This window comes from Phocoena sinus, chromosome 1 (genome assembly GCF_008692025.1).
Source record: "Phocoena sinus isolate mPhoSin1 chromosome 1, mPhoSin1.pri, whole genome shotgun sequence".
In the NCBI taxonomy this organism is placed as follows: Eukaryota; Metazoa; Chordata; class Mammalia; order Artiodactyla; family Phocoenidae; genus Phocoena; species Phocoena sinus.
This window is the reverse complement of record NC_045763.1, coordinates 44,209,758-44,236,487: the sequence shown is the minus strand read 5'-3', so window position 1 is coordinate 44,236,487 and position 26,730 is coordinate 44,209,758. Positions and strand designations below refer to the sequence as shown.

Here is a 26,730-nt window from a genome sequence, read left to right as displayed (position 1 = left end):
ACAACTCTGATGTGATACACACGTTAACAAATTAAAGAATAAAAACCATATGATCATCTCAATAGATGCAGAAAAAACTTTTGACAAAATTCAACAACGATTTATGATAAAAACTCTCCAGGAAGTGGGCATAGAGGGAATATACCTCAACATAATAAAGGCCATATATGACAAACCCACAGCTAACATCATACTCAATGCTGAAAGCATTTCCTCTAAGATCAGGAACAAGACAAGGATGCCCACTCATGCCACTTTTATTCAATATCATATTGGAAATCCTAGCCACCACAATCAGACAGATAAAAAGAATACAAAATAAAAAAGGAATAAAAGGAATCCAAATTGGAAAAGAAGAATTAAAATTGTCACTGTTTGCAGACGACATGATACTATACAGAGAAAATCCTAAAGATGCCACCAGAAAACTATTAGAGCTCATCAATGAACTCAGTAAAATTGCAGGATACAAAATTAATATACAGAAATCTGTTTCATTTCTATACACTAACAGTGAACTATCAGAAAAAGAAATTAAGGAAACAATCCCATTTACCATCGCATCAAAAAGAATAAGAGGGGCTTCCCTGGTGGCGCAGTGGTTGAGAGTCCGCCTGCCGATGCAGGGGACATGGGCTCGTGCCCTGGTCCAGGAGGATCCCACATGCCGGGGAGCGACTGGGCCCATGAGCCATGGCTGCTGAGCCTGCGCGTCTGGAGCCTGTGCTCCGCAACGGGAGAGGCCACAACAGTGAGAGGCCCGAGTACTGCAAAAAAAAAAAAAAGAATAAGATACCTAGAAATAAACCTACCTAAGGAGGTAGGAGATGTGTACTCAGAAAACTGTAAGACACTGATGAAAGAAATTGAAGGTGATATAAACAGATGGAAAGATATACTGTGTTCTTGGATTGGAAAAATGAATATTGTTAAAATGGCCATACTACACAAGGCAATTTACAGATTCAATGCAATCCCTATAAAATACCAATAGCAGAGACTTCCCTGGTGGTCCAGTGGTAAAGAATACACCTTACAATGTAGGGGACATGGGTTCGATCCCTGGTGAGGGAACTAAGATCCCACATGTTGCGGGGCAACTAAGCCCGTGTGCCACAACTACTGAGCTTGCGAGCTTCAACTAGAGCGCGCGGGCCACAAACTACAGAGCCCATGTGCCCTGGAGCCTGCATGCCACAACTAGAGGAGAGGAAAATCCGCATGGCACAACTAGAGAGAAGCCCACGCACCACAACAAGAGCCTGCATGCCACAATGAAAGATCCCTCATGCCTCAACGAAGATCCTGCATGCCGCAACTAAGACCCAATGCAACCAAAAATAAATAAAATAAAAAAATAAATAATAAATCTTTTTAAAAATACCAATAGCATTTTTACAAAACTAGAACAAATAATTTAAAAATTTGTATGGAAACACAAAAGACCCTGAATAGCCAAAAACAATCTTGAGCAAGAAGAAGAGAGCTGGAGGAATTGTGGTCCCTAACTTCAGACTATACCACAAAGCTACGGTAATCAAAACAGTATGGTACTGGCACAAAACAGACATATGGATCAATGGAACAGAATAGAGAACCCAGAAATAAATCCACACACTTATGATCAATTCATCTATGACAAAGGAGGCAAGAATATGCAATGGAGAAAAGAAAGTCTCTTCAATAAGTAGTTCTGGGAAAATTGGACAGCTACATGTAAAAGAATGAAATAAGAATATTCTCTAACACCATACACAAAAATAAACTTAAAATGGAGTAAAGACCTAAATGTAATACTGGAAACCATAAAACTTCTAGAGGAAAATATAGGCAGAACACTCTGACACAGATTGTAGCAATATTTTTTTGGATTGGTCTCCTAAAGCAAAGGAAATAAAAGCAAAAATAAACAAATGGGATCTAATTAAACTTAAAGCCTTTTGCCCAGTAAAGGAAACCATAAACAAAATGAAAGACAAGCTACTGAAGGACAGAAAATATTTGCAAATGATATAACCAATAAGGGGTTAATATCCAAAATATATAAACAGCTCATACAACTCAATATCAAAAAAACCCCAACCTGATTAAAAAATGGGCAGAAGACCTGAACAGACATTTCTCCAAAAAGGACATGCAGATGGCCAATAAGAACATGAAAGGGTGCTCAACATCGCTAATCATCAGGGAAATACAAAACAAAACCACAATGAGATATCACCTCACACCTGTTAGCATGGCCATCATTAAAAAGAACACAAATAACAAATGTTGGAGAGGTTGTGGAGAAAAGGGAACACTCAAACACTGTTGGTGGGAACGTAAATTGGTGCAGCCACTATGGAAAACAGTCTGGAGATTTCTCCAAAAACTGAAAATAGAACTACCATATGACCCAGCAATTCCACTCCTGAAAGAAACAAAAACAGTCCAAAAACAATCCAAAAATCCCAGAAACACTAATTCTAAAGGGTACATGCAGGAACTTCCCTGGTGGTCCAGCAGTTAAGACTCCCAATGCAGGGGGCCCAGGTTCGATCCCTGGTCAGGGAATTAGACTTCGCATGCCGCAACTAAAAGAAAAAAGATTTTGCATGCCACAAATAAAGATCCCGCACGCGGCAACGAAGATCCCGTGCGCTGCAACTAAGACCTGGCACAACCAGATAAATAAATAAATAAATAAGAGTTAGCTGGATGTATTGTAAAATATATGTGCTATTTTCCTTGTAGTAAAGTTTTCATACTTAAAAATCATATATATTATTTTATAGCTCAATTTCAACTTAAGATATATGATTAGTGATTTTAAAATGTACCAAACAGATAATGTTAATATTAGACTCTATGAATTGATAAATTCAAATGTGAAACCTGTACTCATTTCTACATGAGAATACATATGCAAATTATTCATTAAATAACTTCTAAAATGGACTTGCTAAAAAAAAAAGAGCTGGATGATGAGCTGGGGATATGAACAGGAAGAGACAGTTGGAATGGCATTGGCACTTGGAAAGCCCCACAGGCTTTAGGAGCCAAATGTTATTCAGGAAACTAAAAAGTGCATATTGACTGGAGCATATAGTATGGGACGTGAGACAAAGCTGAGAGACTGCTGGAGGTCAGCTCACTTAAGACTTTATGGTCATGTTGGAGTACCCATAGGTCCTCTCGCTGGGACTGGTTTTGTTCTGGGTACCAGGGATATACAGAATTGAGCCAGACTTTAAAGTACTTTAACCCCAGGCCTTAAATAGCTCATTAGGTGGGGTAGAACCACTCTGACAATGGCTGTGCAGCACGACAAATATGATGATAGAGGTAAGAAGAGATTTTCATGGGAATTCACAGAAGAAGTACTTAAAGAATAAAATTATTTCATCATATTGCCTTTTGAGTTATTGCATATTGCCTCCAAACTCATATTAGATTAGATTAGATTAGATTAATCAGTTGTAGGATTAAGTTTATATTAATGTTCTTTTTAGACACACAGAAAAATGGTTTAGCCACTTAGGCAACCAAGCAATTTCTAGTATAGTTCTTGCTTATGACCTCTTTCTTTGCTTTTCATAAATTCTCACTTACCCTTTAAGACTCTGCTGAACTGTCCCCTTCCCACTTTACTCCAGATAGAGTTAGAAATCTTCCCCTCTGTGTCCCTATTATAGCATTTATCGTAATACACTATTTTTATTTTCTGTATCCCCACAAGAACTTTTCCCCCCACCAACTAGACTTCTTAAGCATAGAGATTTCATCATGCTCATCCTTCAGTCAAGTCATTCAACAAATATTTGTCAAGCACCTACTATGTGATGGTCATCAAGTTAGGTGCTGCAGATTCAGTGATAACCCAGATAAGATTCAGTCCTTGCTCTCACAGAGCTTATAGTCTAGCGCAGGAGGCAAACAAGTAAATGGGCAAGAACAGTAAGTATGACAAATACTATGATAAGGAAAGTGTAAAGTGCCATGGGAGCCCAGAGCAGGGGCACATAACTTACTCAAGGGGGATAATGTAAGGCTTGCAGAAAGAAGTAATTTAAGCTGAGAACTGAAGGATAAGCATGAGTTAGCGGGGCAAACCGGCAGTGGAGGTTCCAGAGCTGAGCAAGAGCACAACACATGAAAGAAACTGAAAGAAGTTCACAGAGCAGTGGAGTTTGGGGGGAGGTTGTAGCGATTGGGTGGAGGGGTGATGGGAGAAAGCGGGGAGCCATTAGAGATCAGTGTTTAACATGGTGGTGTACACATAGAAAGCACTATGTAAATATTTGTTGGATGAATGGCTCATTTACCTGAGGAAGTGAGACCTTTGGGAAAGCCAAGTTTGTGTGCAGTTGTTTATTCTCTTGTTCTCTGGAAGGCATTTGTATTGGGTTGGTTAAAAGCCTGGTTTCTGATACCAACTACTTAGATTTGAATCCTGGCTTTGACAATTAGTAGCTGAGGTGACCTAGACAAATTACATAAATGCTTTTGTGTCATTTACCTTATCTTTAAGTTAGAGACGATAATAATATTACATAGGATTGTTGTCAAGATTAAAGATTAAGTTAATATATGTAAAGCATTAGAACAGAGCCTAGAACTAAGCACTGTGTGTTTGATATTATTATTCCTACATTCATCAAAACATTTATTGAGGGACGAAGTACTGTGACAGCTGTGAAAATAAGATGTGGCTCCAGCCATGGAGGAGGACCATAAAGTCTGGTGAGGGAGAAGATTCATAAATAAGTAATTACAACACTACATGATCAAGCAGGGTGACAGCAGTAAGTGCTACAGAATTAAAGAAGAGGGAGTGACTCATTTTCTCTGAAGAAGCCAAGGGAGAATACAGAGGGAAGAATGCATTTAAGCTGGGTGAAGAAGAATGAACAGTTTGCCAGCAAAGAAAGGCAATAGAGCTTATCAGGCCAAGGAAGCACCATGTTGGAAAGGTTTAGTAGCATGCAAGCCTAAGGCATGTTTAGCAAATGTCAAGGGACTCTAGAAATCTTTTATGTTCCAGGGTCTATGTTAGGCATTTTTAAAAAGTTATTTCTTTTACTTTTCATAAGAACTGTTACACGTACCCACTCTTCTTGATACTTATATAGTACTTACTGTTGCAGTCACCTTGTATATATTAACTCAATCCTTATGACAACTGTATGAAATAGGTACTATTATTATTCCCACTTTGCAGATGAGGAAATTGAGGCAAAAAAGGTGAAGTACCTTATTCAAAGTCATACAGCTAGGAGATGGCAGCGCCAAAATTCAAACCTGCAGTTTGACTCCAGAATCTGTGGTCTTAATCACTACTAACTTATTCTTCACCCTCAACTCCCACCCACTAGTTGTTGATTTTGATCTGCTATAGTTATGGAAACTAGACATCCAAACTTGTTGGAACTGCATGTAAAGAAAGAGTTGAAAGTCACTTCTGGGAGAAAAGTGCATGAACTCTCCAGCATGTGCAGACTGCACAAGACTGTACATAAAAATGCTTGAACATAACTCCTTCCCCTCTCTGACTCTCACATTTGCTTTAGCCAGCAAATGTGGGTTGGGGGTAGGGTGGATATTTATTGGATTACACAGGATGTCTCAAGCCACACATGTTTCTCTGGGGGTCCATTTTAAACTTGAATCCTCCAACCAGCAAGTTGCTCTCTCTGGAAACAAAAAAAGTTTAAAATACTCCCTTCACTGTAGGGGAGGGCAAAAGTGGGCAGAAAATGCAACACAGACAAGACATGTGATAAAAAGTTAGGATTTTATCTAGAGCTAGGCAGAGCCATACTAATTCACAAAGAGTAACATTTCAGGGGACAATCAGGAATAAGAAGAGAGAGTTTTGCAGGCTTATTAGAGGAAGCAAACTTCCACAGAACTATGATCGATTAAGACTATACCTAAAGTGAACCTTGAGAAAATACATCCATGGAGATTTAGATTAAGGGCTCCAGGCAGAAGAGAATTGACAGAAATTGCATAGTGCAAAAAGTAAAGTCCAAATTGGACCTGAGGAATTCATATTGGTTAAGAGCTTTCCCTAAGTTTTTTAGAAAGAAAGAACTGAAAATTTAAACCAGAACCTAATAAACCACCTTTGAAGATCTTTATACAGATTTACGTGTAAGTCAATGGGTGGTAAACTGTACATTCTCATTTCAGAGCGTGGGCTCAGTCTTTCTCAGTGAACCCTTTTGTGACTTTCATAAAATCTCCAGTTAAAGAATCACTCTATGTATGACCTATAGATAGCAATCTGGAAGGCTAGACCTAACTCGATATGTAGTCAAAATTCTGTTTTCCAGAGTGGACGAAAGGAGGAGAACGCTTCTTTTTTAGTCTGAGTGTAATATATAGAACACAAACTTCCTGACAACTCTGAGGATGTTCAGAGTTCTTCTTGCATGTGAAACTGCTTGAGAGCTGGATTCTGGATAGGTGGAATTTATAGCAACATTATGTCCCAGATTTTTGAGGACAGCTCAGATTTCAAACATTGTAACTATAAGTAGGCTTATAAACCTGTGCTCTTGTGTATCCTAATTTGGATAGAGAGGAAAACATGGGCATAATATAAGTGATCTTTTCTTGGACTTTATGGTAAGGAAGGAAGTCATGTTTGGGTTAGAGGGGTAACAGTGCTCTTCTAATAGTATTCCTTGGTAACAGGGTTACGAAAGCTGTCTTACGTGTGAAAAATGCTGGGAGAAACTCCTGCAAAATTGAGGATGTGTGTGCCATTTGGAGAGAATAGAAAAGTCTGGGGGAGAGAAGTCTGAGGACAAAACAGAGATAGGCGGCTCCTAGTGAAGGTCAGCTGTGTCCCTGTTGAAGAGGAGGAAAGGGTTGAAAGTTTGAGAAAACTGGAAGAGGGAGAAGGAGAAGATAGCATTGAAAGAGAAGCTTAGAGAGAAACTTAAAAGACTCAGGAGAGTGAAAGTGAGGAGAGAGGAGGAAAAGAAGAAAGACTAGGGAGAACAAGAGGAGAAAAGGGAATGAGAATGTGCAGAGGAGAGCTACAGCAAGTAAGCCTTCATGGGTCAGAGAGACAAAGGGGAACCTTGCGGTTTCTCTCAAGGTTGTAGAAGTCTGGAGGGCCCCTGGAGGAGTGTTGGGAGAGATCTAAGGCAGGGCAAGGATTCTGGAACTGGACCAAGGGCTGTCTAAACAAGAAAAATCAGAGCTGCATATAAGATGAACTGGTGATCCCTCCAAGGATCCCTTTGACAGCCTACGCTCCAAAGTGGTACGTGATCTTGGGTCATATTCTCTGGGGAACTTTGGCGACACAGCAAGATTTTCCATTGATGTTGTCTAACCTTAAGGAAATCTCTCTCTAAAATATTGTTGTCTTGCAAGGTGGGGGTACTTAGCTATTTAGAAGGTGTGTTTCTCAGGCTCTCAGAGACATCAAAATAAGTGAAGTGTGGCAAGTCTCCCCTCTCCCCAAATCTGGCACGTCTATGTTTCCAGTCAGTATTTTTTTTTTGAAGGAAAATATATCTGTAGATACTATAGCCCTTGCTCAGAGATCCTGAGAAGCCTATCATTTTTAAAGCTTGAAAATATTTGGTTGGATTTCTCTCCCATATGATAGTGGAAGTGGAATTTAGGACAAACCTCTTAAATCAATTTGGCAGTATACATCAGGAATCTTTAAAAATTTCACACCACTTGATATAGAAATCCCACATCTGAGAATTTTCTCTGAGGAAATAATCTTACAGTGCTTTATACATTTATGCAAAAAGCATTATTTAGAATATAAAAAAATTAGGAGTAACTTAAATGCCTAACAATATGGGACCGGTTAAGCAAACTCTGGCACCTTCTCTTATATAATATTTTGCAGTTGCTAAAACTGTATTTACAAAGAATTCTTAATGATGGGGAGAAATACTTATGATAAAATATTAAGTAAAAATATATTATGTGCAAAGTGTGATCTCAACTATGCTAAAATGCATTAAAAAAAAAAAAAGACTGAAAGGAAATATGCCAAAAAGTTGTTTAGATTGATTGTCTTAAGACAGTGGGATATGGTCTATTGTTATTGTTATTTTCTTCTTTATGTTTTCCTAAATTTTCCAGATTTTCTGCAAAGGGCATGTCATTCTATTATAATCAGAAAAAATAAAAATTTAGTTTTAAAAGTTTAAGAAAACAGGGGACTAAATATTTACAAACATAAGTCACTTAGTCAAAAATAATTTTACAAAAGATTTAGAAGTTGTAAAAAAATGTTAAAGGAAATAAAGCAAAATTGTTAAAAAGAATAAAATGAAACTTTTATTTAAAATATTAATTTAAAATTTTTTTATTAAAAATAAAACTTAAAATGCAAGTGGTTATGAAAACTATATAACAACATGAGAAATGTATATGATTTAAGGTTAAATGAAAATAAGACAAAATCATTACGATTACAACTATCCAGTCCAACACTGTAAGCAACTACGTTCAGCTCACAATATGCAGTAGGCACCCAGTGAAAGGGACTTCTGTATACACACTGCCCTCCTACAGTGGCTAGCACCTGAACCTATCCACCCTTTGCACTCTTGCCCTTTGCCTCCTCATTTTATTGGGTTCTTTTTATACATCTTTATTGGAGTATAATTGCTTTACAATGGTGTGTTAGTTTCTGCTTTATAACAAAGTGAATCAGTTATACATATACATATGTTCCCATATCTCTTCCCTCTTGCGTCTCCCTCCCTCCCACCCCCTCCCTATCCCACCCCTCTAGGTGGTCACAAAGTACCTAGTTAATCTCCCTGTGCTATGCAGCTGCTTCCCACTAGCTAGTTTGGTAGTGTATATATGTCCATGCCACTCTCTCACTTTGTCACAGCTTACCCTTCCCCCTCCCCATATCCTCAAGTCCATTCTCTAGTAGGTCTGTGTCTCATTTTAGATGCATATTTCTGATTTGGTTTTCTTTTAGATTCTGCCTTGCTCCTGCCAAAATATGTTCAGAGACTACTTTTAGTTATGCTTCTCCATATCTGACCTAGTCCCTGGTACTCTGCTATCAGCATAGGCCAGCTACCTTATCCTGAAGAGTGAACTGTTTTTTTTTAAAAAAGGAGAAAGACTGGTAGGAAGTCCAGTATGCCAAAATACTAATAGTACTGTAGTAGGATTATCCATAGTTTATGCCACTTTTCTTTAGGTTTGAGATTTTTGCAATGTGGTTATGTTAGGTTTATTATTTAAAGTTTGAATTAAAGTCACTTGCCAAGTACTTTCACAGGTAATTATTGAATTCCCCTCCCTTTCGTGATTTCCAAGGATGGATATAAAATTGATAAACCTTTAGCTAAGAAGATACTGGGTCTGAGATCCTAGCTGGGTCAGAGAAACTGTTCTTTACCTTTTTCTCTCCAAAGTAGACTCTGCACAGCCAAAACAGAGATATGGGATTATCTAAAACTTCAGATACTCTCCAACAGCTGTAGGAACAAGTCAAAACTCTTTAATATGGCTCCCGAAACCCTTCACAATCTATTGCCATTCTACTTCTCCAACTTTTATATCCCAGTAATCTGCTAACCTTTTTCTTTCTTCCTTACCCTATGCTATATCAGACTACTTGCCATTCCTTAAACACATATTAACTTTTTTCACTTTTTAAAATTGATATATAAGATTCATATAGCAAGAAGCACAAAACTTAAGTGCACAACTCAATGGTTGTTCACAGATGTATACATGCGTGACCACCACCCAGATCAAGCTCTAGAAAATTTCTAATACTTTAAAACACTCCCCTGTACCACTTTCCAGTCTGTATCTACATCCCCACCCAGAGATTACAACTATTCTGTCTTCCATGAACAAAAATTAATTTTCTGTTCTTGAATTTAAAAAAATGGAAACACACCATATACATTCCTTAAAACACACAGTATATCTTAATGTTTCCTCTGAGAATAGGAATGTTAAATATCTGTCATGTGCTAGTGTTCTCCCATTCAGCATCCATGGCAGAAATTATTAATTCATCATTCCTTCTTATTGCGCCTAGATTGAGTTTTAGGCTCCTTTACTAAACTGCATACCAGCAGTCACTACTGGTTGTTCAGAGTTGGCACTAGTGAAACCTCCCTGGATAAGAATAACCTCTTCTACATGAGAACTTTTATCTCTGCCATTCACAACACAGTTAATAAGTCGTTTAAGTCTCGTTATCCTATCACTGTAACATCTCTCTGATCTGTCCCTTTTTTCTATTCCTACTGCTTCTGCTTATTTCAAGCTTTCATAATCCCTCACCTGATTTTCTACAATATCCCTTTACTGTTTTCCCTGCCTTCAGTTTTGGGTCCTCTATTCTTATCTACCCACTGCTAATTAATTTTTTTAACATTGAAATATGCCTACATCATTCTCCTGGTTGAAACCCTTTAAGGACTACCTTTCAGGTTAAGGCCAGGGGCTTAGCATGGTATTGCAGGCCTCATGATCTGTCCCTGCCCATCTCTCCAGTATCATCTCCTGCACCCTGCCCTCCAGTATTCCAGCTTCTTGCAGATTCCTGAAACATGTCCTGCCCTTTTCCTTCTCTACATCTTGAGTGCTCCTCCTCTCCTTTAGATGGCTGTTTCACTCACCCTTCAAGGATATTTCAAGAATATTTATTATCCAAACTTTTGTTGATCATTCTTTCCTAACAAAAGATTATTCTCTCCCAGACAGAATTAGTTATCCCTTATTTGCATTCTCATACATAAACTTATTATGGCAATTATCATGTTCTATCAGTACCTGTTTACATTTCTGAGAGCCCCTTGAGGGAAAAGAGCTTTGCAGCTCCAGAACTCATCAGAGTGCATGTCATTTTTTTTTTAACAATTTTTTAATGTTCTGGTAAAATACACAAAACATAAAATGTACTACCTTTACCTTTTTTTGGTTTTTATTTTTTTTTGCGGTACGCGGACCTCTTACTGTTGTGGCCTCTCTCGTTGTGGAGCACAGACTCCGGACGCGCAGACTCAGCGGCCATGGCTCATGGGCCCAGCTGCTCCGCGGCATGTGGGATCCTCCCGGACCGGGGCACAAACCCACGTCCCCTGCATCGGCAGGCAGACTCTCAACCACTGCGCCACCAGGGAAGCCCTATATTTACCATTTTAAGTGTACAGTTCAGTAGCATTAAATACATTCATATTGTTGTGCAACCATCACCACCATTCATCTCCAGAACTTTTTTCATCTTGCAAAATTGAAACGCTATACTTATTAAATAGTAATTCCTCATTCTCCCCTCTCCCCAGTCCCTGGCAACCACCATTCTACTTTCTATGATTTTGTCTATTCTAAGTACTTTATGTAAGTAGAATCACACAGTATTTGTCTTTTTGTGACTGGCTTATTTCACTTAGCACAGTGTCATTAAGGTTCATCCATGTTGTAGCATATGTAGAATTTCCCTTTTTTTTTTTAAATTGGAGTATAATTTAAAAGTACAATATTGGAGTACAATATTGTGTTAGTTTCTGCTCTACAATGAAGTGAATCAGCTATATGTATACATATATCCCCTCCCTCTTGGACCTCCTGTCCCCCCTCCCACCATCCCACCCATCTAGGTCATCATAGAGCACCGAGCTGAACTTCCTGTGCTTTATAGGACGTTCCCGCTAGCTATATATTTTATGCATGGTAGTGTATATATGACAATCCTAATCTCCCAATTTGTCCCACCCTTCCCTTCCCCACCATGTCCACATGTACGTTCTCTACGTCTATGCCTCTATTCTTGCCCTGCAAATAGGTTCATCTGTACCATTTTTCTAGATTCCACATATACGCCTTAATATATGATATTTGTTTTTCTCTTTCTGGCTTATTTCACTCTGTATGACAGACTCTAGGTCCATTCAAATCTCTACAAATGGCCCAATTTCATTTCTTTTTATGGCTGAGTAATTATCCATTCATCTGTCGATGGACATTTAGGTTGTTTCCATGTCCTGGCTATTGTAAATAGTGCTGCAGTGAACATTGGGGTACATGACTCTTTGAATTATGGTTTTCTCAGGGTATATGCCCAGTAGTAGGATGGCTGGGTCATATGGTAGTTCTATTTTTAGTTTTTTTTTTTTTTTTTTTTTTTTTTTTTTTGCGGTACACGGGCCTCTCACTGTTGTGGCCTCTCCCATTGTGCTCCGGACCCGCAGGCTCAGCGGCCATGGCTCACGGGCCCAGCCGCTCCGCGGCACGTGGGATCTTCCCAGACCGGGGCACGAACCCGTGTCCCCCGCATCGGCAGGCAGACTCTCAGTCACTGTGCCACCAGGGAAGCCCTATTTTTAGTTTTTTAAGGAACCTCCATACTGTTCTCCACAGTCGGTGTATCAATTTACATTCCCACCAACAGTGTAAGAGGGTTCCCTTTTCTCCACACCTTCTCCAGCATTTATTGTTTCTAGATTTTTTGATGATGGCCATTCTGACTGGTGTGAGGTGATACCTCATTGTAGTTGTGATTTGCATTTCTCTAATAATTAGTGATGCCGAGCATCTTTTCATGTGCCTCTTGGCCATCTGTATGTCTTCTTTTTTTGTGTGTGTGTGTTCACTTACTTTAATAACAATACATTTACCATGTTATCACCATGGAATGTAAATTCAGGTTAGACAAGAGAATCTCACAAGTACAACAAAGCATTCTGTAGTATACCAAAGTTTGTATAATGTCTGACCAATCCAGCTTGCTCATAAATCACTTCCATTACAGGCAATTTATTTAGTTTAACATTTATGATTCTTTCAGAGAAAATAAACAGACTGCACACATTTAAAAAGTATTTTTCATTTACCTTTGCATTAGCACTTAAAATACACACTTCTATTTCAAAATGCCATTTAAAAATTATTCTAAGATAACAGCAGCAAACTATAATTCTGCAATTACAAAACAGCTAAACGGGGATCTACAGTTAAGTTATTCTCATGTTTATAACTATGATTCTGAAACAGATACTACTTCAAAGCAACTGTTACCAGCCCTTTAGGTTTGGTTTAAAAACACACACATAGTTGCTGGGAGGTTTATAATGTTGTATTCCGTGCTGTTCTGAAAGGGTTCTTCAAGAGCCAACCAGACCTTAAAAACAGTACTCAGTCCACAAGGCAGTCAGAAAGAGTTAAATTAACTGGGGTAAATAGGATTCCTACATTACATCAAAAGCATATGATATTCTGCAGCAACTGGGAGCATTTTCAGGTTTGACATGTTGTCCTCTTTACAACTAATTTTATCAGAAGAGTTTAAGAAGGTGGACACTGTACCACTATCAAGTGCATTTAAAAGTGACATGTTTTTGTGCTAATCTGACTCCCCTGAATGACCTAGCTAGTGAACTAGTCACTAGGCAAATCAAGCCTGCAAGAAAGGAAGCCAATATTCAAATTATCATGTTATTGTCTGACCCACAGAATTTATTTTCACCATAAACATATAACCTCAATATGAGATGTCTAACTAAAGCAAGCACCACCAAGACCAAGACAGCATCTCCTCTTCTAAGGTTTAGGTTCTGCCCAGAATTCTTGATACATGGAATAGCCCATACCAAGAGTCATTGCTCCCACAACAAAGCCTTGGGCTGCCACGCGCATGTGGATCAGGTGAACAGACATTTTAGTATTGCCCCTGCTCTTCAATTTATATAATCCATATGCAAAGATTGCTGCAAAACCTGCCATTCCAGTGGGGACAAATGGTGCCTCTCTAGCTTTTTGGATAAGTTTAGATCCCTGATCTTCATCGTATGAAGAAAGAGAAACATCTGTGTCACTTGACATAGTGATTGAAGAATCTTCAGACAACGGCACGACATCACAGTCTCCTACTGGCTTCTCGGTATGTCTTCTTTGGTGAAATGTCTATTTAGGTCTTCTGCCCATTTTTGGATTGGGTTGTTTTTTTGATATTGAGCTGCGTGAGCTGTTTGTATATTTTGGAGATTAATCCTTTGTCTGTTGCTTCGTTTGCAAATATTTTCTCTCATTATGAGGGTTGTCTTTTCATCTTGTTTATGGTTTCCTTTGCTGTGCAAAAGCTTTTAAGTTTAATTAGGCCCCATTTGTTTATTTTTGTTTTTATTTTCATTACTCTAGGAGGTTGGTCAAAAAAGATCTTGCTGTGGTTTATGTCAAAGAGTGTTTTTCCTACTTTTTCTTTTTTTTTTCCTACTTTTTCCTCTAAGAGTTTTATAGTGTCTGGTCTTACATTTAGGTCTTTAATCCATTTTGAGTTTATTTTTGTGTATAGTGTTAGGAAATGTTCTAATTTCATTCTTTTACATGTGGCTATCCAGTATTCCCAGCACCACTTATTGAAGAGGCAGTCTTTTCTCCACTGTATGTTCTTGCCTCCTTTGTCATAAATTAGGTGATCATATATGTGCAGGTTTATCTCTGGGCTTTCTATCCTGTACCATTAATCTATATTTCTGGTTTTGTGCCAGTACCATACTGTTTTGATTACTGTAGCTTTGTAGTATAGTTTGAAGTCAGGGAGGTTGATTCCTCCAGCTCCGTTTTTCTTTCTCAAGATTGCTTTGGCTACTTGGGGTTGTTGGTGTTTCCATACAAATTGTAAAAGTTTTTGTTCTAATTCTGTGAAGAATGCCATTGGTAATTTGATAGGGATTGCATTAGATCTGTACATTGCTTTGCATAGTATAGTCATTGTCTCAATATTGATTTTTCCAATCCAAGAACATGGTATATTTCTCCATCTGTTTATGTCATCTTTGATTTCTTTCATCAGTGTTTTATAGTTTTCCGAGTATATGTCTTTTCCTCTTTAGGTAGGCTTATTCCTAGGTATGCATTTCCTTTCTTTTTAAGGCTGAATAATATTCCATTACATGTATATACCACATTTGCTTACCCATTCATCTGTCAATGAATACTTGGATTGCTTTCACTTTTTAGCTATTGTGAATAATGCTGCTATGAATATGGGTGTAAAATACCTCTTTGGTACCCAGTTTTCAAGTCTTTGGAGTATATGCCCAGAAGTGTAATTTCTGAATTATATGGTAATTCTTTTTTGTTTGTTTGTTTTAAAAGAAGGAGTCAGTGTTTCTAGAATTTTTGTTTTTGGTTGTGCTGGTCTTAGTTGTGGAAGGTGGGATCCCTAGTTGCAGCTTGCCAGCTCCATAGTTGCAGCATGCATGTGGGATCTAGTTCCCTGACCAGGGATTGAACCTGGGCCCCCTGCATTGCGAGCGTGGAGTCTTTTTATTTATTTATTTATGGCTGCATTGGTTCCTCGTTGCTGCATGTGGGCTTTCTCTAGTTGTGGCAAGCGGGAGCTACTCTTTGTTGCAAAGTGCGGGCTTCTCATTGCAGTGGCTTCTCTTGTTGTGGAGCATGGGCTCTAGGCACGCAGGCTTCAGTAGCTGTGGCACACGGGCTCAGTAGTTGTGGCTCGCGGGCTCTAGAGCACAGCCTCAGTAGTTGTGGCACATGGGCTTAGTTGCTCCATGGCATGTGGGATCTTCCCAGACCAGGGCTTGAACCCATGTCTCCTGCATTGGCAGGCGGAGTCTTAACCACTGCACTACCAGGGAAGTTCCTATATGGTAATTCTATTTTTAATTTTTTGAGGAAACACTACACTGTTTTCCACAGCAGCTGTATCTTTTTACATTCCAACCATCAGTGCATAGCGTTCTAATTTCTCTACATACTCACCAACACTTGTTATTTTCTAGTTTTTTTGTTTTTTGTTTTATGATAGTAGCCATCCTAATGGGTGTGAGATACAATGGTATCTCATTATAGGTTTGATTTGCATTTCCCTAATGATTGGCAATGTTGAACATCTTTTCATGTGCATACCGGTCATTTGTAAATCTTCTTCAGAGAAATGTGTATTCAGGTCCTTTTCCTGTTTTTGAATATGGTTGTTTGTTTTTTTGTTGTTGAGTTTTAGTTCTCTCTATATTGTAGATATTAATTCCTTATCAGATATATGATTTGCAAACATTTTCTCCCATTCTGTGGGTTGCCTTTTTACTCTGTTGATACTGTCTTTTGTGCACAAAAATTTAATTTTCTTGAAGTCCAATTTGTCCATATTTTGTTTGTTGCCTATGCCTTTGGTGTCATATCCAAGAAGTCATTGCCAAATCCAATGTTGTGAAGGTTTTGCCCTATATTTTTATCTAACAGTTTTATTATTTTAGGTCTTACACTTAGGTCTCAGATCCATTTTGAGTTAATTTTTTCATATGGTGTTAGGTAAGGGTCCAACTTCATTCTTTTGCAATGTGACTATCCATGCACCATTTTCCCAGTCAAAAAGACTTTTTCCCATTGAATGGTATCAGCACCATTATCAAAAATCATTTGACCATATATGTGAAGATTTACTTCTGGACAGAATGCATGACATTTTATAGGATACAACGATGAATCAGAGTGCAGATTGTCCTAACACACTAGAATTGGTCATAAGGAAATTGTTAGAATGGAGTTGGATCTTATTTTTGTTTTGGAGAAAAAGGGGGGAGAAGATTTGATTTAGAGAAAGTAAAATAGCTGACTTAAAGGGAGTTCATGTCAGAATTAAAGACCTTTAGACACTTTTCCTGCCCTAGTTCATCTAGTTCACATCCTTGTTTTTATATATGAAGAAAAAGAGACATGGTGTTACTCTTGAGGTAAGAATTACCCAAAAAAAGACATTATAGTAGAAAGATTTCAGCTCAGTAAAGGAAAAACTTCTAACATCTAGCATAGATAAATGTGGGGAGAAATGAGCTCTCTATTAAGTACAAATATTCAAACAGAAATTGTGTTACCGAATTAGATTCGAGGCCCCCCTCTTGGGGCCCTAGCTGAACTGAAGATCCCCTGGCTCTATCAGGGAGCTCTTTCTCACTCAGCTTCACACTGCCAATAATGAAACTGAGTTTGGTACAAGCAAGACAGGCTTTTTTATTCAATGGCCAGAGAATGGAGAAGGGGAGCTCATGCTCTAAAAGCACCTCTCTCCAAAGGGAGAGGAGTAAGAGAATTTTAAGCAAACAGGTCAACAGAGCTCTAGGAAAGGAGCAGAGATTTTCATGGGCAGCCGGGGCATGCACAGTCTTTCATGTTCCTTTTCATGCACCAACTGTCCCTAGAAGAGTACAAATCCCCACTTTGGGTGGAGATCTTAGCATCGTAATGAAGTGAAGGTAACTTTCAGATACCTCCATGTTTCATCTGAGCAGGAACATTCCTGTGATCAAGTCAAAGCTGGTTAGGAGCAGTTGACCATTGTATATCTCTCAAAGCACGTATCTCTTAAAATACAGCTGCAAAGCATCTCTGCCAATACCAGGAGGTATTTTGAAACAAACACAGAGATAAATCAGGGCAAGTGTATTTCGGCTCTCAGGGGTTGGTATGGAAACACAGAGATAAATCAAGGCAAGTTAAGCAGTGACCTTTAGCCTACTTTGCCCACCATCTTGGATCTAGCCTTTTCAGTCTGGTTTTATTGTGGTCCTTTGTGGCATCCTGTTGATAAAATACAACTAGCTTGTATGGTTAAAAAATAAAAATAAAAATAACAAAACAAGTTTCTGTGCCTGGGACCTGGGCTGCATAGCATGTAAATTTTGCTGTAGAAAGCAGGTCTGATCATCTCTCTGCCTTGCTTGCAAATGTTCTGTGACATTAACTTCAGGAAAAAGGCCATTTTTTAAAATGGCATACGTGGCTCTTATAATGTGGTCCTAGGCTACAATTATAGCATCATTTCCTGGCCTGTATCTATCTTCTTGATATATCCAACTATATGAACTCTAATGTCTTTTCTAACTCTCAGATCTTATGCACATTAAAGAAAAAGTCTCCTTGAAAAAAAAAAAACCCGACCCTTTTTTTTTTTTTTTTTTTTTTGTCGGTACGCGGGCCTCTCACTATTGTGGCCTCTCCCATTGCGGAGCACAGGCTCCGGACGCGCTGGCTCAGCGGCCATGGCTCACGCGCCCAGCCACTCCGCGGCATGTGGGATCTTCCCGGACTGGGGCACGAACCCGTGTCCCCTGCATTGGCAGCAGGACTCTCAACCACTGAGCAACCAGGGAAGCCCCAACAGACCGTTTTTAACACTTCAAGGAAGTACACTAAAGGGTATGGCTGTAGTTAAAAATTCCACACAATGAATCCTCAGAACAAATTAAATGGAATCAATGGGTAGCAAGTACTCACATGTGCTAGTGTGAGTCTGTGGGCACATTAAATCCAAACTGGGGCAGCTGAGAAGAAACTTGATTTTAAGGAGAAAGGGAATTAATTTTTGTTGAATGTTTACTACGAAATAGGCATTTAAACATATTTTAGCTTATTTAATTTTAAGAATGCAAAAAGACAAAAAGAAATCCATCCTTTACACTATCTTTGACGTGAGCCTTAGAGGCTCAGGTATTGCCTGCTATTTTCTTTTTTTCTTTTTTTTTTTTTTTGCGGTACGCGGGCCTCCCACTGTTGTGGCCTCTCCCATTGCGGAGCACAGGCTCCGGACGCGCAGGCTCAGCGGCCATGGCTCACGCGCCCAGCCGCTCCGCGGCATGGGGGATCTTCCCGGACCGGGGCACGAACCCGTGTCCCCTGAATCGGCAGGCGGACTCTCAACCACTGTGCCACCAGGGAAGCCCGCATGCATGCTATTTTTAAGAATCACAATAATTTTAAACTTTGAACTTATCATCTGCTTTACAGACAACTTAGAGTGTCAACAAGCAATTTCCAGGTACTTTCTGAGCATCAGAATTGTTCTGGGTGCTGGGAATACACAGGTGAAGAAGACATGGTTAGGACCACATTATGAGACTCTTTTTGACTGGAGCTTATCATCAGTCAGGGTCTGTAAAAGGTTACCAACCACTGAAGTCTCTCTCCTTGAAGAAATCAGGTATATAGAAAAAAAAGGAGCCTCAGAAAAAAAACTTTAGCAGATCTGATCATATCTCTCCCTTACTTATGAATGTTCAGTAACTCCCCCATTAACTACAGGATAAAACCTGTTTTTTTGAATAACATACATGGCCCTTTATGATTTGTTCCCTTTATGATTTACCAGTAGATCTTGGTTTCAGCAGACTTATCTCTAAGGTACCTTTCTTGTTCTGATTTAATTTACTCACCAAATCACCTTTTCATCCAATATGATGATTTTTGGATTGGGTTTTCCTATCACCGAGGAAGAGAATAGAATATGAATACTGATCCATTGGGCAATTATATTCCTCATTACATATGATGAAATAAGATTTTTGCTGTAAGTAATTTTCACCTGAGTTTGGGTGAAATTGAGCTCCCCGAACTTCTGAACTGGAAGACTAAATTTGGAGACTTAACCACAATCATGAGGTCTTCCTTGCAAGTATCAGATATAAGTCCTTAGTACATATATACAGCGCAGTATCAGATACAAGTCCTTAGTGTATTTATACAGAGCCGTCAGATATTTACCATTTAATTTCTCATTAAGATGTTGGTGATTCAATGGAAAGAACACAGAACTGGTATTCTAGGCCTGCCTGTGACTTACTGTATGACCCTGGCCACTAATTAAGTCTCTTATACCCTAAGTTCCCTCGTTTTTTGCGTAGAAATACTTGCTCTATACGTGTGTTCTATTGTGATGATAAGCAAGAGTATAGTTGCCAAAATTCCATTCAACGAGTACGTAGGCATTATAAGGAATACACATGCTAAGTATTTGCACTCAAGTTGATAATTTATTGGAGTCAGACTCATAAAAGTAATGTGTAGGGATTCAGAGAATGGAGGAATCACATTCAGTGATGTGTGCAGGGGTGGTGATCAAGATGATTTAATAAAGGAGGTAGGAGTTGAGCTGGATCTTGAGGAATAGGAAAGGTGGTAGAAGAGCGTTAGCTGGAAGGGATAAGAGCAGAGAGGCACTGGGATTCTCAGTCTGGCCCCAGCCTTTGTTTTCAGACTCATTATCTTCTGTACATTCTAGACAAAATGATGTTCTCCAAATCACACACTTGTGTCCGGCACATAGTAGGCAAACCTCCAAGGTTCAGCTTCTACCTCTTCCATTAAACCCTCACTCAAGTGGAATTTAACATGCTCTCCTCTGCAACTAAGATGTTAGTATCATCTTAATGTCTCTACAGGCTTTAAATTTGGGACCTGCTACTTTCCTTACATCCTCTCTGTCAAGTAGGTATTCTGCCGTTGAAAACTTACAGATAAAGAAACTCAGAGGGTGTATTTGGCCAGTCAAACAACTGATAAGTGCTGAAGCCAGGTAGAGCTCTTTTGAGTTCTGGGGTGCAAAGAAGACGGATTCTGCAGAGAGGCCTTCTGTAAACTTTTACAGGCCCCAGCCTCTGAGTCACATCATGAGAAATTTTATAAGGCAGCATCTTGTAAAGACTTAAGATTTTGCATTTTCCCCAACGTCCAACCTATCATATCCTTTTCCTGCCTCAGCATGTGTCAAATGCAAGGACTGTAGTTGTGTGACTTGTCCAGCTTTGAGGTTAGAGGGTGGTTGAATAATCTCCAAGGCTGGGATCTTAAAAAAAATTAACCAAACTATCCTTTCCGATCGGGACTTTTAATTACTATGTGGAGGAACCTACATTAAAAGCAAGAGGGGGAGAAGGCTCATGGATGGTAGTTGATTCCAAACCCACGTGAAACTAAATAAATGATTTCTTAAATCTTTTACCGGGGTGGAGGGTGGAATACTCTTGTGATTTCTCTCGAGCTCCTTAACTCCAGAATTGGCTGCACTTTAAAAGAAAAGGATTCCAGATTCGGTGGGCTGGTGGCAAAGTGAATAGGCGGGGAATTGTGGGGCGACCCGGGAGGATTCCCCTGTCTACCTACTCGCTGGTGTTCAGAAGCCCGCTCTAGCCGCCAAGGGTCCGCGGAGGCGCGGGCCGGGTCAGTTCCGTAAGGCAGGCTCAGAGGTGCACGTCCAAGGCCGGGGCTTCCTTCCCCTGGGGGGCGGCTTTCGGGCCCTCTTCCCGCTTGGGGGCCTCCGTAGGGAGGTCCACAGGCCAGGAAGCCAACCTGAGCGGCGCGGCAGTGCCCGCGACCCCGGCCTCCTCAAGCACGCCAGCGTCCTCGCGCCGCTCCCCAGGGGGGCCCAGCGGGGGAGATGGACTTCGCGACCCTCGCTCGGTGGCCCCGCCCCTCCCTGCGAGCCCGTTGTGACTTCAACCTTCCCCCAACGCTAGAGGGCCCCGCCCCCTCTCCGCGGGCTAAAGAGTGTCCTCGCACGCTCGCCCCTTCCCTCAGCGTGAGTGTGAGTGCGCTGCCCTCTCACCTTGGCGTTGTTTCCCTCCTCCCCATTGTTCCCCGTCTCTACCACAAGGCCCCGAACGTAGCCCCACCCCCATTGGTGTTTACTACCCCTCACCCCGGTTTATCCAGTGCCCAGAACGGAGGGAGGGGCACCCCCAAACTCTTCCCTCTGCGCCTCTTCTCCGGGGTTTCCTGCGCATCTATTCCCTACCCCTGCCTGGGTCAGGACTCCATTCGGGGCTCCGTCCCTCTCTCCCCTCCCCCTCTCCCCCGGCTCCCCTTCTCCCTCGGCCCCCTCCCCTCAGCGGGTCCTCCTCTTTCTCTCCCCCTCTCTCCTCCCCCTCCCCATCCCTTCCCCCCCACAATGCAGTTCGCGGCGCGGCGGACATGGCGGTGGTGCCCTGAGCTCGTCGTGTCCTGGCCTCCAGCGGCGGCGGCAGTGACGGCGGCAGCGGGAGGCGGAGGCGGAGCGGGAGCCACTGAGATGAGGAGGCGCCGCGCGCGCCTGTAGCTCGCGGGCCTCGCAGGTACGGAGGTTCCGGCCGCGGCGCAGCACCCGGCGCCCAAGGGGGTGTGCTCGAGGCAGGCCGGGCGGCCCCCTCTTCGCCCTCAGGTGCTGCGGCTCGCAGGTGTCGCGGGCCCGGCCCGAGCCCGTGTCAGCTGTCCTCTTGGGGCCTGACACTTCTTTCTTTGCCGGAATGCGCTTCGGGTGTCCCAGGGGAAGGCAGAGATAAGGGAGGTAGGGGCGGCGGCCTGGGCTTCCTGAGGAGGGCGTCGGGGAGCTTTGGGGCCGAACTCCACAGCGAGGCTGGGGCGCTCGGCCCCAGAGCTGAAACCTGTAGACCCGGGCAGCGGATTTTGAGTTAACGGGATAGGAGTGAACATTTTCTGGGGTCCAGTATGATTCCTTGTCATGTGTGCCTTTTCTTTCACCCCTGCTTAGATATAGACGTACGTATATAACATGTAAATACACAAACACGCATATAATACATAATAAACATTTTTTTCCGGGCTCGCCCTTGTCGGGAGGAGAGAACGTAGAGATGTCTGTGAGGATATCGCTTCTTGCTCGCCCGCCTTCTCTCTCCCCCGCCCCCCGGTCGAATGGTGGTAATGAACGCTTTTGACGTGGGAAACTGAGATTCGTATTTGTAAACAGACAGCACTCGCCGAGTGTGTTGTACGCCTCCGCGAGAGGTTTCAGGTCCTTCTGGTATACGGATTGTAAAAGAATGAGATATTTAGACCTGAAAGAAAGACATCATCGGGATTTCAAGTCGTACCTGAATGTGGTGAATTAGTTATTTTAACAACGTTGATTAAATACTTTCTTTTTAGAAGATTATCAGATTTTTAATCAGATGAATTTTGTACCTTGCGCGAGGTCTTAGTTTCGGTATACCGTGTTTCTTCGTTTCGATATATTTTTCATACCAAAGTAGTTCCTTACACATTTGACGTTTTACTCCCTTTTGTGATCTCCTTAGTGTCCAGAAGTGCAATTCGAATTGTGTATTGTTGGCATGCATTTAATAATTAGCTGGAGCGGATCAGGTTACCTTTTGTTTCCAAAGATCGCCCCCCCATCCAGTCTTGTAGTAGCGAAATGTGTAACACTTGGTGAAACGGAACATATCCTTTTTCTGTTTTTAAAATAATGAGAACTATTAGCTAATAAAATTGGATAATTGCAACTGGTTATGATAATTTAGAGAGAATACCGTATCAGGGTGGTGAATTGTAGGATGGTTTTTTTTAAAAGTTTTTTTTGTTGTTACTATCAGCGTTTTCTGTATATGAGTAAAATGTACGCTGAAATTTGTTTTAGGCTCAGAACGCTGTATGTCTCCTTAGAAATTGCTGCACTATATTGTATCCTAGTACTGATTAGTCACAACTTATAAAGTTTTGAAATATTGATTCTTTTAGAAAACTGTGCTTAAGATAATTAATGAATTCACTAGTGTCTAGTGTATTATGATCCTTTTATAAACAAATTTTAAAGAGTGCTTCTTAAAAACCGTATACTTTGGGGAAGATAAGAATTTTAAGTTGTTTTATGCTTTAAAAAGATGATATTTAATACAAACAAAATAGTTACTTTTTAAAAAAGAGCTATTTTAGATAAATTTTCCTGCTGGTTGTAATTTTTCATTTGACTTGTGTGGAAAATGAAAAAATAAAGCTTCCTTGAAATAATACAGAAGCGGAAGTGAAAGTTATTGACATTTAGTGTTTTAAGTCTAGCAAATATCTAAATACAAAAAGGAAATTAAAGTCTTTTCATTGTCCTAGGTCAAGTTGTTAGTAATACAGATAAACTAACAAGATGTTATGATGCACATAAGTTTAGTTCAATATTGTAAATCCTAAATCACATCTAGAATTACATTTAGTTTTAGTTAATGTAGCTGGAACAGTATAGTGTCTACATTATAATTTCAGACCTTTTAAAATAAAAATTTTTATTTGTAATTGTAAATGTCTGATTAATAAAAAGCTGTTTAAAGAGAATTTTTATTAGTTCTCAGAGTAGAGTCATTTTAGTAAGAGTAATTGGATGACTCTTTTTGACCTCAAAGTTAACCTTGACATGCACAATAAGCAGGATTAATTATGTTGTGTTCTTCATATAATGTCAAATCAGGATCTTTGTGTAGACAAAGGTGTATGAATTTTATTTCTGCAGAAAGTTTCTGGTTTCAGAGAAACTATAAATAAGACTTACCTGTAAATGCTGATGCCAGTAAATTTTGTTTATCCTTAAAAAAAGACCATTTTGATATAATAAATTCAGTGAGATGTGTTACTTCCTAACATAAACTACAAGTGCTTGAATTCAGTTGATTGTTACTGCAGATAGAAATATGTTCTAAAAAAGAACAGTTCTAGAAAGACAAATAGGCAGGGGGAGTAAAGCAGGATATATAGACTTTTTTCTTCTTAGAGGAATTAAGATTAATTACACTGAACTAAGTAAATTAGAATTTTTTTACACTAAGATTTACCTGTTTTGTTTCAGGCATTGTGCTAGACATGTTTATGTATTTTTTTCACTTGTTCAGTGTAACAACCCTATGAAAACTGTTTTATAAATGAGGAATCTCTGACTCAGGTTAATTTGCATAAGAGCATAGAGTTAGAAAGATCGAAAGCAGCTCTGTGTGTTCTTCCTATTATATATGTCATGTTGCTTCTCAGATGTATCAAGTGTTCTCCCAATTTTATAGGAGAAACTGCCTAAGGTTGCTTGTTCATTCATCATTTAATCATTTATTTCTTCAAACATTTGCATTTGTACTTTATGCTAGACATTGCTAGGTTTTAGAGATATAAAATTATTGAAGACAACCTCTTGCTTCAGGGAACTCAGTCATATAATATGTACAGGTAAATTGCAACACACTAGATTATGGGAGTTCAGAGGGAAGAAGCCGGCTCTTGAGGGATGAGTAGGAGTTTTCTAGGTGGAGAAGGGGATAGACTGGAGGCCATTCCAAAGTAAAGGAATAATGTGTGTGAAGGTGGTAAGTTGTAATAGGGCTAGGTGTTTAGGGGAGAGTGAGAAATTCAGTGTGGTATGAATTGAGGAGTTATGGATAGAGTGGTGAGAGAAATGGTTTGAAGTACCTGGAAGATGTGAAGATTATTGTGTATGTTAAATGAAGACCTTTGGATTTTTATCGTGTAAAGTGAGATCACCAAGTGGGATAGTGGTTGAGCTGTAATTAAAATTATGTTGTTTGATTCCTATTTTAGTATTTCTTTCTCCTTGGCTTCTCCATCAATAGATTTACCCTTGTTTTCATTGGATAGTCAAGCCATCTTTTGCATGCTGCTCTCTTCTCCTCTCTCTAGTTGCTGTATTCCAGACTGGTTCTTTGAGGATCCTGTGATCCAAGTCTTATTGTCTAAGAATGTTTAATTTCTTAGAGGAGTCTTTTGAGGTAAAAATAACTCTGGGAGAAATCACCTTGTTATGGTTACACAGGAAGTGTTTTCACTCCTTGGCTTGGGTTAGTTGACTGCTTTCTAGTTTACCACTGGAAAGCAATAACATAGGGCATTGGGGAATGTGGGCTGGAAAGCAGAGGCAGGATTCATACAAGCTCGGTGTTCATCAGTAAAGATGAGCAAAGTCCTACTGATCTTTATACAAAGCAATCTATATTTTCAAAAATTAGGTATTTTGTAAGACACACAATAATCTGGTTGTTTTAAATGGGTATTTGATTTACAATGATAATAGGTAACTTACTATACTAATACATAGTTACTAATTACTAATTACTAATACATAGTTACTAGTTACTAATACTAGTAACTATACTAATACATAGTTACTATGTATTAATTTATTGCTAAAGATCTTAGAAGTATTCATCGGCCCTCGCAACAACTCCTTTTATATTATCAGTATTTATAGGTGAGGAAAGTAGCTGCAGAAAGACTAAATACCTTGGATAAGATCTCAGAGCTAGTTTGCTGCTGAGTCAGGATTTGAACTCAGGGTGTCTGAGTCTAGAGTTAGAGCTCTTAACCACTATACTATGTTGCACCTTAAGCTTAGGTTGTCAAAATTTAGTATGCAGAGGATGTTAAATTCAGTATAGTCGCATAGGTTGTCAAAAAATGTTTTGTTAAGAACATAAAGTATGAATTAAGATGATAATGAAATCTGATTGCATTTTGTCAGTCTCAGCTGTACACTGTAGTTTAAATAATTTAATTAACATTAAAATTGATTGGTCATTAACTATAAATAGCTCCAGTCTCGTGCTGAGGGTTAGTTTAGGTCAGCGGTATTCAAACTATGTTTGGGGACCTTTTGGGGGTCTCTGAGTCGTAACTGTTTTCATAGTAATATTAAGAAGATATTTACCTTATCCCCTTTCATTTTCTCATCTGGAATGTAGAGTGATAGATAAATGTGAAAACATTATTACTTTGATGGTATTGGAATGTGTAATAGTGTATTCTTTTTTTCTTTTTCTTTGAGATATAATTTACAGTACCATAAAACTCACCTTTTTAAAGCATGCAGTTCAGGGACTTCCCTGGCAGTCTGGCGGTTAAGACTCCGTGCTTCCAATGCAGGGGACACGGGTTTGATCCCTGGTTGGGGAACTAAGATCCCATATGCTGCGTTACGTGACCAAAAAAAAAAAAAAAAAAAAAAAAGCATGCAGTTCAGTGTTTATTCGTAAGGTTATGTAACCATCACTACTGTTTAATTCCGGAACATTTTCATCTTACCAAAAGAAACCCTGTGCCCATTAGCAATCACCCTGCATCCCCCCCACCTCAAGCTTTTGGCAGCCACTAAACTGCTTTCTGTCTCATTCTGTCTTTGGAATTGCCTATTCTGGATATTTCATGTGAATAGAGTCATATAACATGTGG

General features: G+C 39.8%; 2 protein-coding genes across 2 annotated transcripts in view; one reads left to right on the top strand and one right to left on the bottom strand.

The window, feature by feature from the left end:
• Positions 1 to 13,458: 13,458 nt before the first annotated feature.
• LOC116739678 (HIG1 domain family member 1A, mitochondrial-like) lies at positions 13,459 to 13,830 on the bottom strand. The gene has a single exon (XM_032604231.1). It carries the CDS (start codon positions 13,828 to 13,830, stop codon positions 13,549 to 13,551), a length of 282 nt encoding a protein of 93 aa, XP_032460122.1. The 3' UTR covers positions 13,459 to 13,548.
• Positions 13,831 to 21,684: 7,854 nt separating this feature from the next.
• Positions 21,685 to 26,730, top strand: part of TUT4 (terminal uridylyl transferase 4) — a 145,221-nt gene continuing 140,175 nt past the window's right edge. Inside the window, 1 exon segment of the mRNA XM_032626370.1 lies at positions 21,685 to 21,851. The gene's annotated coding sequence lies outside the window, so the exon portion shown is untranslated.